The sequence below is a fragment of the Neovison vison genome, chromosome 10, assembly GCF_020171115.1.
Source record: "Neovison vison isolate M4711 chromosome 10, ASM_NN_V1, whole genome shotgun sequence".
NCBI lineage: Eukaryota > Metazoa > Chordata > Mammalia > Carnivora > Mustelidae > Neogale > Neogale vison.
The window spans coordinates 11,474,824-11,487,397 of record NC_058100.1 but is presented as its reverse complement, the minus strand read 5'-3'; the positions used below and the strand labels follow the sequence as shown (position 1 = coordinate 11,487,397).

The following is a 12,574-nucleotide window of genomic DNA, read 5'->3' as shown; positions in this document are numbered from 1 at the left end:
TGAACCCAGAGATGCATATCTACCAGCGCTATTGCTGAAACCCCAAGTGTGAGGATCCCATCACATACCCTGTGCTTGGACCCAAACTTAGCTCGCGCAGCCCGACTGGTTTGCCCCACTTTCTCCCTGTGAATGAAACTGATATTAACACCAGGGGCTAAGTAAGGTTTGTGTTTCTTGCTCTTTAAGATTTTTTTTTTTATTTATTTATTTGACAGACAGAGATCACAAGTAGGCAGAGAGACAGGCAGAGAAAGAGAGGGAAGCAGGCTCCCTGCCGAGCAGAGAGCCCGATGCGGGTCTCGATCCCAGGACTCTGGGATCATGACCCAAGCTGAAGGCAGAGGCTTTAACCCACTGAGCCACCCAGGCGCCCCAAGATTTTATTTACCTATTTTTCTAGAGAAAGAGAGCAGGGCAAGCCTCTCGAGGGAGGAGCAGGGGGAGGAGCCCAGGCGGAGGAACACGCAACCCCGCTCTGAGCGCTGACCTGCGGCGGGATCCCAGGACCCCGAGAGCGTGACCTCAGCCAAAACCTGGAGTTCCTCCTGCGTCCGGCGGGGCCACCCGAGCGCTCCTGGGCTGTGTCTCTGACGCTGTGTTTAGGACAGGTGTCTAGAAAGTTACGGCCCCTTTTCAGGGGTGTTGATGAGTGTTTTCTGATTGCCTTCCCCAAAGCTGGTCACCGGTGCGCGTCCCGTAACAGCGCGTTTTCACCGCCGTCTCACCCGGGCAGGGCGCGGAGTATGATCTTCACTGTCCCCGTCGCCTCTGCCGATCTGAGCGTGGCCAGGGACGCCTCGTTGTTTGCGGTTCATTTATTTCGTCGCAAGTGTGGCGGAACGCGTTTCGTGTGTTCACTGCGCACCCAGCTTTCCGGGTGTGCCCGGCCGCGGCCGCCAGGTAGGCCCGGGGCAGGTGCGGCTGAGCGCGCGATTCCGGGCCCCGCGGCCAGGGGGCGCTGCCGCCCGAGCCCCCACCCCGACCCGCTCTACCCACGCCCCGTCCGGGCTGGGGCGGGCGGCCGGCGGCGGGGGCGGGGGCGCAGGCGCAGGCGGGGCGCCGAGGTTGGCGTCTTCTCTCGAGCGGTAGCCGGAGGGGCCGCAGCATCATGACGGTGGGCGCCAGGCTGCGCAGCAAGGCGGCGAGTGGTTTCCTGCGCCGCGGGCCCCGGGGCCGAGCGCGGGCGGACGGGGACGAGGAGGCGGCCGCCCTCCTGGAGCAGCCGGAGCGCGGGGACGAGGCGGCGAGCGGGGCGAGCGCGGGGCGCCCGGGGGCCCGGAGCGCGCGCCAGGTGCACCTGGCCGTGCTCCCCGAGCGCTACGAGCCGCTGGAGGAGCCGGCGCCGGCCGAGAAGCCCAGGAGGAGGTACCGGCAGAAGCTGAAGAAGTACGGCAAGGTAGGGCCCCCCCGCCCGCCCCCAGCCCGCGGGCTCAGGGTGCGGGCGGCCCGACCCCCGGCTTCCTGACCGATCGCCTTGAGGGTGGGCGTCGGGTCCTCACCGCCCGGCCGCGCTCCGCTTCTCTGAGCTGCCCTTGGGGTCCGCTCTCCAGCCGTAGTTAACAGACGCGGACGAGGGTTCTGTCCATTGGGAGGTGAAGGAAAACTCGATCGCGAGTAAATACAGAACCCAAACCGGAGCTGGGGTATGGGGTTGGGGGCGCGGACCAATCCAACCTCTAACCCCCCGGGCTGCGCCTGGTAACGTTCCCAGCACGTCCCAGCATCCCCGTGGTTCTGCTCCTGGTGTGCCTTACACCGGCCTTGTACAGCCGACAGGACAGAAATCCGTGTCCCTATTTTACAGATGGGAATACTGAGGCATTAGCGTGATGAGGTGACTTGTAGAGGGTGACCCAGTTGGAAAGTAGGGAGTTGCAGGCCGGTTCATCTGTTTTCTGGCAACATCCTCTCCAGGATATCCCACCAGCTGAGAATTGTTTGGGTTTTTCTCCTTAAGTTCCAGAGGTTATTTCCAGGGCCTGGGAGCACGACAGTACATAAATAGGCACTTGTTGAACCTACTTTTCTCTTCCCCCAGCTGGCCACTCTTACACTGTGGGACCTGCAAACATACCACTGCCTTTTGCTTTGGGGGCTGGGGGGCAGAGGAAGGAGGGGAGACAGAGAGGAGGGGGTAGAGAGAGAGAGAATATGAAGATGGGATAAAATGACAGTGTCCTTCTCAGAGATCGAAGCCCAAGGCAGTGCCTAGGCGAATCACTTGAAGCTACTTCTGCCCCCACCTCCTGGGACTGGGCAAGGCCACCCAGAAGATCATAAAACTCAACTGTGTTTTGGCCAAAGGTCCGATCTGATTCACAGTCTCTTTGTCTGTGCCTCTTAGCCTGTCTAAAACCATCTGGTTTCTGCTCCTAGAAACTTGGGTGTATCATCCCCTGTAAAAGCCAAGTCAGCGGGTTTGGCACAGTATACGGGCAGGCAGTGAGGTCGGGACTCTCAGGGTGGGTCCTGCTAGAACTGACCCATCTGGTCTCAGTTCAGCACCAAGAAACCACCGCTGGCCTCCCAGCTGGCGAACCTGGTAGTGGGGACATCTCAGGTCAGGGGCTGGCACGTGGAGATGCTTTTTGGGTGCTCATTTCGTGCAGGGATCATGCTAACCACCAGAGATAACGAAACAGATACAGTGCAGCCCTGCCCTAGTGAAGTGCACACCTCCTGGGGAGATCCTGGCAGAGTCCGGGCACCACCACGGAGCCACATGGTACAGAGTCCTCGAGATGAGGGTGTTGAAGTCAGGTGACATGAGAACTGGGCAGGGAAGATTGAGGTTTCAGAGGTTAATGATGAGGTACTGTATCACACTTAACCTGGATGGCAGTTACTTAAAAAAATAAAAACAAACAAAAAAACCAGAAACAAAAAATAACAAATGTTGGCAAGGTTGTGGAGAAATTGGAATTCTGCAGATTGCTAATGGAAATGTAAAATGGTGCAGTTGCTATGGTAAACAGTTTGTGGAGTTTCCTCCAAAAATTAAGCATAGAACTACTGTTTGATTTAGCAGTTCAGCTCCTAGTTATATACCCAAAATAACTGAAAGTAAGTACTGAAATATACATACATGTATTTGAGGGAGAGAACATAGAGAACATATTCACATGTTCATAGCAGCATTATTCAAAATAGCCAAAATGTGACAACAACTCCTGTGTCTGTCAGCTGCTAAATGATAAAATATGGTGTATATACGTTGTGGAATATTAGTCATAAAAAGGAATGAAATCCCATTACGTTCCACAGCATGGATGTGATGGAGGCTGGCTGGGTCCAAGGAGGGTCCTTGGCTCCGTGCAAGACGGCACTCAAAACTCGAGCCTAGAGGAAGTGAGAGCAGAGCTCATTGAAGACAGAGAGAGAGCATATAGATACAGAGTGTGTTGGAGACTTGGAAATAAAAGGGAGTCTGGTCTGGGCTTGGGGTTTTCACTGGGACTTAGTGTTTTTACTGAGGATGACAGGCTGGTGCAAGTGTTGTCTTAGGCATCTAGGAACAAAGACGAGAGTTGAGGTGTCTGTCCTTCAGAAGTCACTTGGCCTTGGAGCCAGGGATCTTGATGAGTCACTGGTCTTGGAACCACCCTGCCTGGTCACTCAGATGTTACCTGTTGTGCCGGAAGACTCGAAAGCAATTGTTAAAACCTTGACCTTTACAAGGAGAACATACATTATCTGTTCTATGAGGTGTGTGTAGGGCACCGGCTGTAGGTCCTGGCAGAAAAAAAGAGCAGGAAAAAAGAATGAACAAAGCAGTTTATCTTGGGGTCCCTTTAATTTCCCTCTCTCAGATGAACCTCGGAAACTGTGCTAAGTGAAAGAAACCAGACACATGGGGTCACGTGCCATGTGCTTGGATGGTTCTGTCTCTCTAGAATGTCCAACATAGGTACATGCAGAGAGAGGGAAGCAGATGGGTGGTTGCCAGGGACTGGGGAGACGGAACAGTGGGGGCGGGGGCAAGTGTGTAACAGGTGCAGCTCTTCCTTTGGGGCTGGTGAAGAAGTAGTGGAAGTCGGTTGAGGTGCTCATCACATGGCACTGTCCGTGTACCAGATGCCACCGAATATTTCACTTTAAAATGGTTAATTTTTGTTTTGTGAATTTCACCACAATTAAAAAAAATAAAAAAGGTAAAATTGACCCGACAGAGAAGGGGTGGCATCCGAGGCGGAGGGAACAGCCCAGGCAGGGATGTGCGCGGCTGAAAGCTGTTCTGTCTTACCGTCGGTCGGTAGACCCCGGAAGCCAGAGGAGAGGACGCTGTCCCTTTAGAGTTGGGCGCGCCCTCCCTGCCTTCAACTCCCCACTTTCTGGGAGGCATCTGGGAAGGTAACCAGTTAGGTTCCACCGTGGGAGAAGAAAAGAGCCCACCCCGCTGTGCCGAAAATCCACGGCAACAGCCAGGCCCCCCGCTTTAGGTGTGGGGAGGTGAGTCTCCAGGCTTCAGCTACCCACGTGAATCTTCCCCTTTCCCGGCCTGGTGGAATAAGGAGGGACTTGTGAAGGCGCCGCATTGTTAATGGCCGCTTTTCCTTCAAGGAAGGGGGTGTGGCAGTTCCTATTCATCCGTTCACCGGTCAAGCCCTGCACCCAAGTCCCTTCCTGCTTCTGTTTAAAGAGGCATTTGTGGGGGCTCCTGGGAGGCTCAGTGGGTTAAGGCCTCTGCCTTGGGCTCAGGTCATGATCCCAGGGTCCTGGGATCGAACCCCGAGTCGGGCTTTCTGCTCAGCAGGGGGCCTGCTTCCTCTTCTCTCTCTGCCTGCCTCTCTGCCTACTTGTGATCTCTCTCTGTCAAATGAATAAATAAATAAATAAATAATCTTTAAAAAAATAAAGAGGCATTTGTGAAATGCAAAAGGATTTCTCCTCTCCTGCTGCCCTGTGGTCCCCAGGGCCCAGCTGGTCCCACCTCTCAGAGGCTCGGGCTGGGGGCGGGTGTGCGGGGACTCCTGCCTGGTGCCGTGTAAGGATGTGAATGTTCACATGGTGCTTTAATGGTTCAAGGGCTGTGTTCTGGGGACAGGGAAGGGGAAGGGACAGACGTTGGCAGTTCTGCCGCAGCCTGGCAGCGGCTCTGCTGCCCATTTCCTGAGGGACACCCCTCAATTACCCCAGAACCTTGGAAAGTGGAGGGGAACCCCCCATTTTGCAGCAATAGAAGCCAGTTTAAGGTTGTGCTCTTCGGGGCTGCGCAGCTGGAGAGTAGCCAGCCAAGCTGGGAGGCAGGAGTCTCACCTGGCAGTTGGGTTGAGGGGACTGACCCCCAAAACTTAGCTTAAGATGAGAGGCCACCTTTCCCAGGCACCCCCGAGAGCCGCGGGAGATGTGTGGCGGAGGACAGTAAGTACGTTTTGTCCACTAGGCAGCTAGGAGAGGATGGGAGGGGGAAGTACAGTGTGTGGGGGAGCCTTTATCTCAAGGGGGAGAAAAATTGTCGTCATGCTCTCGGGGCATCTGGTAAGGACAGGGGCACCGGAGCCCTGCCCCCTGTTGGTTTGGGGACTTTGAGGCTGGGCCCACCGCTTGGCTTAAAAGTTTCCTTCTCTGTGACATGGGGTAAAAAGAAGGTTTTAAAACCTGGCAGGCGGCCAGGCTTCTGTGATGGTTGGCTGCTGTCTTAGGGCGGGAGTCCGGGGGGATGAAGGAGAGACCCCGTAGGACTGTTGACTTTCTGATTCCTTTTTAATCAGAACTCAGAAAAAACCTCCGTCTCAGCTTTGTACCAGGTCCTGACCGCATTTCAGAATGGAGACTTGATCTTTATATTCGGGGAAAAGTGATCTTTGTGGGCAGCTGGGTTTTAGTTTTTGTTTGTCTGGGTGTGTTTTGTTTTATTTGTTTTGTTTTTTGTTTTGTTGGAAACTGGAAGGGAATGGTGAGTCCCTGACTTCACGAGGGGCTTAGTTGACTATACGGAGAACCCCCAGAAAGCATGACGTCCTAGGACAGCTATAATAGATCACCACCAGCATGCCAGTTTAGGACCCACGCCAGCTGTTCAGGGCTGGAGGCCAGAAGTCCAAAATCAGGGTCACTGTGCTGAAGTCCAAGGCCGGTTCCCGTGCAGGCATCAGGGAAAAACCAGTTTCTTTCCAGCTTCCAGAGGTCCCCATCCTCCCACACCCAGGCCAGCAGTGCAAGTCCGTGGACCTCAGCCTCTGCTTCTGTCACGACACTGCGTGCTGTGTGACTTGTGTCCCTCTTAGAAGGACGACTGTCCTCCTTTGGGTCTTTATGAATATATAGGGGCCCTTAGAATGATTGGCCCCACGTGAATAACCCAGGACCATCTCCCCCATCTTAAGACCCTTAATCACATCTGCAGAATCCCTTTGACCCCATAAAGCCATATATTTATAGGATCTTGGGATTGGGGGGCCGCATTCTTCAGCCTACGATGCTCCCCTGGGTCCTCCATGCCCCAGAGCTTCTCCAAGAGGTGATTTGGCTTGAAAACTTGACTCACATCAAGAATTCAAAACCTCCCTCAAGTGACACTGAAATGGTCGTTGATAGATACTTTATGTTTCTTTGTATCGCTTTTCTGGAACATGTGTTTTGACAACGTTCCAGCTAATGAGCTATTTTAGCAGCTTCTTTCTAAATGGCGAAGGTGAAGTGAGGAGCAGTTTTTGCAAATACCTGGCTGGGGAAAGGGGATGCACAGAGGCCAGAGACGTCCGGCTCAATGCAGGTGCCCGCGATTCCCGATCCCCGTGGCACTGCATATAAAGGACGGTTCACACTTGCTCCCAGGGAACAGTCTTTCTGTTACTGTTATTTCAGGGAGGAAAGTAAAATTCTCCTGCCGAATCTCATTATGCATTTATAGAACAGTCTCGCTCAGCAGCCTCACGCCACCCCCCACGGGCACCCTGGTGTCTCACTGAGGAGTCCATGGGCGCTATGCCAGGAGTCAGTGTCTAGAGAAGCCATCTAAGTCTCCTGGCTCTCCCCCCCGGGCTCTTTATGGAGCCTGCGAGGTTCCACAGGGAAGACCCGGGCCCTTTCTGGGCGCTGGGGGTACGGCAGGGAGCATGAGCCCCGTCATCCCGGAGAGAGGGCAGGTCAGCCTGCCGGACAGAGGAGGTTTGCTGGGTAGCGTTGGCTCTGAGCTTCGTGACTGTGATCAGGCATTTTAAGCAACACCAGGAATTTTAAGTATTTATTGGGAGTTGGAAAGGTCAGGGGGCTGAGAGATGAGGCGTGTGGTAGAGCCCAAGTCACCCACACGGATGTTTGGCTGCATTGAAGGGTGAGGATGAAAGCTGGGGGTGGGAAGAGGAGGGGGTGCGGTGGGCAACAGCACCATTAATACTGGGGGCGTCTCTGCTTCCTGTTGGCCATCCCATTGGAATCCTGGGATGTCGCCTGTCCAGCACCGGGCCTTGCAGAAAAGGAGTGAAAGGCAAGAAAGCGCAGCGTAGTCCTTACCCTGGCGGAGCGTACAACGTACTGCAGGGTGCGGTGGGAGAGAACGGGGGAGACGCCGGAGACAGTGTGCGGGCTGCAGGCGTCGGCCCCGGAGCTGGAGGGAGGGCAGGGACACTGGACCCCGCCTGGCAATGATGCAGGGACTGGGCTGGAACAGAGAAGAGAGTAGACTTTGTATCAAAAATAAAACCAGGGCGGGCTCCTGGGTGGCTCAGTCAGTTAAGCGTCGGCCTTCAGCTCAGGTCATGTTCCCAAGGTCCTGGGATCGAGCCCCCCTCCGCCTGCCGCTCCCCCTGCTTGTGCATTCTCTCACTCTCCTGTACTCTGTCTCTGACAAATAAATAAATAAAATCTTTAAAAATAAAAAAAGGGGCACCTGGGTGGCTCAGTGGGTTAAAGCCTCTGCCTTCGGCTCAGGTCATGATCTCAGGGTCCTGGGATCAAGCCCCATATCAATTGGGCTCTCTGCTCAGCAGGGAGCCTGCTTCCCCCTCTCTCTCTCTGCCTGCCTCTCTGCCTACTTGTGATCTCTCTGTCAAATAAGTAAAATCTTTAAAAATAAGTAAATAAGTAAGTAAATAAAACAACAAACCAACAAACCAGGGGCGCCTGCTGGTTCAGTCCATAGAGCCTGTGACTCTGGATCTCAGGGCTATGAGTTCCAGCCCCGTGTTGGGCGAGGAGCCTGGTTCCAAAACAAAAGGGGTTTGGTTTTGGATCTGGCATCCTCAGTGCCGTTCCCGAGATGTCCGAGCGGTCTGGAAATGTGCAGGGCTTGAAGATACTTTGCCAGATGACGACATCTGTGCTGAGCGGGGGGGTGGGGGTGGGGGGGTGTGGGGAGCAGATGTGGAAACACGGGATGTGGCCCGTTTGTCCTGCCGGTCCTTTCCTGGGTGACCGTTGCGTGGGAGGGACTGCAGAGCTGCCTAACCCGCCCCTTTGCTTTTCTCTTCTCTTCCTGAAAAACAGAACGTGGGGAAGGTCGTCACCAAGGGATGCCGCTACGTGGTCATCGGCCTGCAAGGCTTCGCCGCGGCCTACTCTGCCCCGTTCGGAGTAGCCACCAGCGTGGTCTCGTTCGTGCGCTAGCGGGAGCCGCGGGGCCGAGCGCTGGCGCGGACGGCCGCTCCGCTCTGGGACCACCCTTGACCTGAACCCACAGAACCCTTGGAGGAGATCAGTGTCTTTCCTGGCTGCATCGGATGAATGTTATGAATGGAACATCCCTGCGCATCGCTGAGCTTTTCGTGACTTAGGACCCAGGCGGCTCCCGACAGACAATCCCGCAGAGAATCTGGCCTGCCTTAGGTTTGGGGTCACCGTGTGCAAACACCGAAGGCTTCCCGGGGTGGCAGCCGCGGCAGCGGGGCTGGGCCGGCAGCAGACACTTGGCAGACGGGGCACCCCGGGTGGGTAGCGGGGTGGTGATGACAAGGGGGCAGAGGGCTGTTGACCTGGACCAAGATGATTTGTTCTGTTCTGGAAAGGTTGCAGGCTGACATGGTGCTCATGGCCCTCGGCAGCCTCGCTTCTGGGGGCAGCCGGGGAGCTGTTTGTCTGTCCTGCGCCCCATCTCCTCTCTCCACCCCTTTGTCACCAGGAGTATAATCACGGGCTTGAGAAGAAGAAACAGGGAAGGAAAATCTCTTGGAAGGTGGGGATGCGTTGAAAGCTGTCGATGATGTGTGTGACTGTGTAAAGCTGATAAACTTGTGTCTCGACCCCCCCCCCCCGCCCACGAATGTGCAGCTGGAGGGGAGCGAAGGAGGGGGCTCAGAGGCCGGCCGGGTGGGCTGGAGCGGTGGCTGGAGGGAGCACCCCTGCCGCCTGGGCCGGGGCAGTGCGGCTGCGAGTTCCGAGCTGCTCGGCGGCCTCCTGACTCCCTGCAGCTGCTCGCCACCTCTGTGCCCTTGGGAGAGAGGGAGACACTGTGCCTAGCAAGAAAAATGTGTGATTTTGGAGATGGAACCAGTAAGTAGGAGACAGGTGTGCCTGAAGTAGAAACAAGAAAGATGGTGGACAGGAGGAGTGGCAGTCCAGGAGCCAGGTCTGGTTCCTCAGCCTTGGGAAACCTCGGGTGAGCTGGGCTTGCAGCTCCGGGGAGGGACCAGGGATGCCGGGTGGCCAGGGGTGCCGTGGCTGGTGCTGAAAATCTCCCTGAAGCCCGAGCTCTCACTGGCTGCCTCTGTAGCATCCTTTCCTCTGGTGCTGCCAAGCTGGTCCACATCTCACCTGGATTCAGAGCTCAGCGCCGCATGGGTCCTAGGTGCTCCCCCGGGACGGCCCAAGGACTGCCATTGGACCCTTGGCCACGGAGGTAAAAGAAAGAGGAGGCCCCTTTTACCATACCCCTCTGCCAACCCTCCGCATAGCCCACTGCTGCCACTCTTGACAGAAGACCCAGAAGGCCAAGGGGTTGTTGCCGACCCATCTGTAGGGCATGGCCACACCTGCATGTTGCCCTGAGCAGGTCCCCGGGCCTTGCAGAGGCAGCCTCAGGGCTCAGGCCTCACCAGCCAGACGAACCAGGTGGCACCAGGATGTGGAGAAGGTGGGTGGAGAAGACAGACAGAGGGACAGAAACAGGAACTGGTGTAGGAGAACGTTGTAGCTAGACACTCATAGCTAGACGCTTTGGAGGCCGTGTTGAGGAGGAACTTGGATCCCATTCTGCATCATTCATACTTGTGAGGAAAAGGCACAACAAGCGGTCTTATTCCCATCAGATGATGAAAGTGGATGATGAGAGCACATTTTCCGCCACGGAAGATCACGACGGCTTGCCTGGGCAAACTGGGACTCGGGGGAGAGAGACCCAAGTGGAAGAAACAGCCAAGCAGAGTTCAGTGGGAGAGCCAGGCCTCTGGGGCCTGTGACGGGCCTGGCGGGCGTCTGTCCGTGGCGGCCCAGGGGTGCTGACCTGCCCCAGAGGAGTCTACTGCGTCCCCTTGGGGGAGTGGGAGTGTGACTCTGGAAGGACCCAGAGCTGCCGAGGCCTGTCCCGTGAAGACCTTCCCCGCCCCATCCCCAAATTAGAGACACTCTCAGGCCAAGCACATTTGGCCCTTGAAATTTGAATTGTCTGATGAATAATCAGCCTAGAAATGTCATCCGTCAGAATCTCGCAGGGATTGTCCTAGGAGCCAGAATCCTGTGTACAGAAGATGACCTTGTCCAGACTCCTGAGTGCTCATTCCCCTGGACAGGGCATCCATGTTGCAGATTAGCTTTTTCCCTATTTCTCTGTCTTCATTGTTGGTGGTGGTGGTGGTGGGGTGTGTGTGTGTGTGTGCGTGTGTGTGTGCGTGTCTGTGTGTGTGTATGTTTAATGTCAGGGTCCACACCTTACTGAGAATTGAGTTGTAGAGCTTTGCCTTTCCGTGCTTGACCAAGAGGCTTCTTTTGCATCCTTTTCTTACCCTGTGATGTAAATAAAACCCCCCATTGTGTAACGTGTCTGTGTGTGACATTTTTTTCCTCGCTTTCCAACCTTGCCAGTGTGATTCCGGCAGCGTCCAGCCAAAGCTGACTTCACAGGGCAGGCGAGGGCCGGTCGAGGACCTCCCTGGGGCCACCCATGCCACCATGGGGAACCCAAGGCCGCCCCAAGGGGAGGAGGAGGGTCCCCGCTCCATCTGGAACTCTGCTTAGGTGTTAAGGAGGGGCAGGGGGTTGTCTAGAAACAGCAGAATAGGCTTTACTGTACAGGAGAAGCCTCAGCTCACACATTTGTGGGAAGTGAAAATTTCCAGAACCTCCAATAGTTGAAAACTCCAGAGCCAGAATGTGTAGCTTGAAGACAGAGTCTGGGTATAAAGAAGGAGGTAGTTTTTATCACTTCACCAGGCCAAGGAGGCAGGGTACCTCCAGGACTGGAAGCCCACACAGGGTCAAAAGGCTGAGTGAGGGTCTTAGAGGAAAACATGGGTCTGGGCGCATTTGATAGGAGTCGGGTCTAAGCCGTGTTCATGTCTTCAAGCCGGCGCTGGCCATCGGCGTCTTGTTACTAAGTCTCAACTTCGATACGGAGCTCCGGAGCTCCTGGAAAGTAGGATTTTACAGAAAAACAAGCCAAGAGGGGAGGGAGAGAGGCTTCAAGAATGGAGAAACTTGTTCAGTTGAAAGATAGGCCTTGCTGAAGCAGGAGTATGTCCATAATTTCCATCCATCTTTATATTTCCACTGAGGTTTCACAATTTTGATGGAGGAGCTCCTGTGGGGCCAGGAAGCTGCATTTTGCACTAGTGACTCAGAAGATTGGGCAATGCTGGCCCCGGGGGTTGCTGTAGGTTGCAGCTGCCAGTGGTCTGACCAGGTGGGAGCGAGGGGGTACCTGGCAGGTGCCAGCCCTAGGCGGGCATATGTAACAAGCCCTTTGTTGAGAGTCCTCACCGGAGCTGTGGGAAAAGGCATAGTGGGAATTCAGCACCCACTGGGGATGGGTGAGTTTTCCAACACCACCAAGGCGCTCTCTGACCCCAGCTGGGTGTGCTCCAGTTTGATTCCGTTCTAGCACTGTTCCCTGGAGAGAGCAGTGGATCCCACTGATGAAAGGGCTTAGTCCTCTGGCAAGACCGGTCCAAGCTGCCCGCCACCTGTGCTTTTTCATTGACCAGCTAAAGATGGAGGTTCCAACACTGGAATTGGGTTCGGTTCATTTGCTAGAGCGGCACATAGAACTCGGAGAAACATTTTACTCCACTACCTATTTATTACAAAAGGCTCTAACTCAGGAGCAGCTGGATGGAAGAGATGCATGGGGCAAGGTCTGAGGAGAGGGTCCAGAGCTTCCGTGCCTCTCTAAGCACACCCGTCTCCCCAAATCTCCAGCGTGTTCCCCAACCTGGAAGGGCTCTCGAAGCCTGATTTTATGGAAACCAGTCGTGGGATGACTGATTACATCAGTGGCAATTGGCCATAGAATTCAATCTGTCCCCGCTTGCTCCTCTCCCGGGAGGTCTGGAGAAGGCAGAAAGTTCCAAATCTCTAATCACAGGGTTGATTCTTCGGGCAACCTGGAGGCTTGCCTCATTAGCATAACAAAAGACACCTTGCCTGCTCTCTGGGCTTAGAAATTCCAAAATGGTTTTAGGAGCTTGTACAGGAACTGGGA

General features: G+C 55.2%; 1 protein-coding gene across 1 annotated transcript; it reads left to right on the top strand.

Moving 5' to 3' along the window:
* Positions 1-1,098: 1,098 nt before the first annotated feature.
* C10H1orf115 (chromosome 10 C1orf115 homolog) lies at positions 1,099-10,913 on the top strand. Its single transcript, XM_044266803.1, has 2 exons — positions 1,099-1,399; positions 8,431-10,913. Exons 1-2 carry the CDS (start codon positions 1,112-1,114, stop codon positions 8,548-8,550), a joined length of 408 nt encoding a protein of 135 aa, XP_044122738.1. The 5' UTR covers positions 1,099-1,111; the 3' UTR covers positions 8,551-10,913.
* The last annotated feature ends 1,661 nt before the right edge of the window (positions 10,914-12,574 follow it).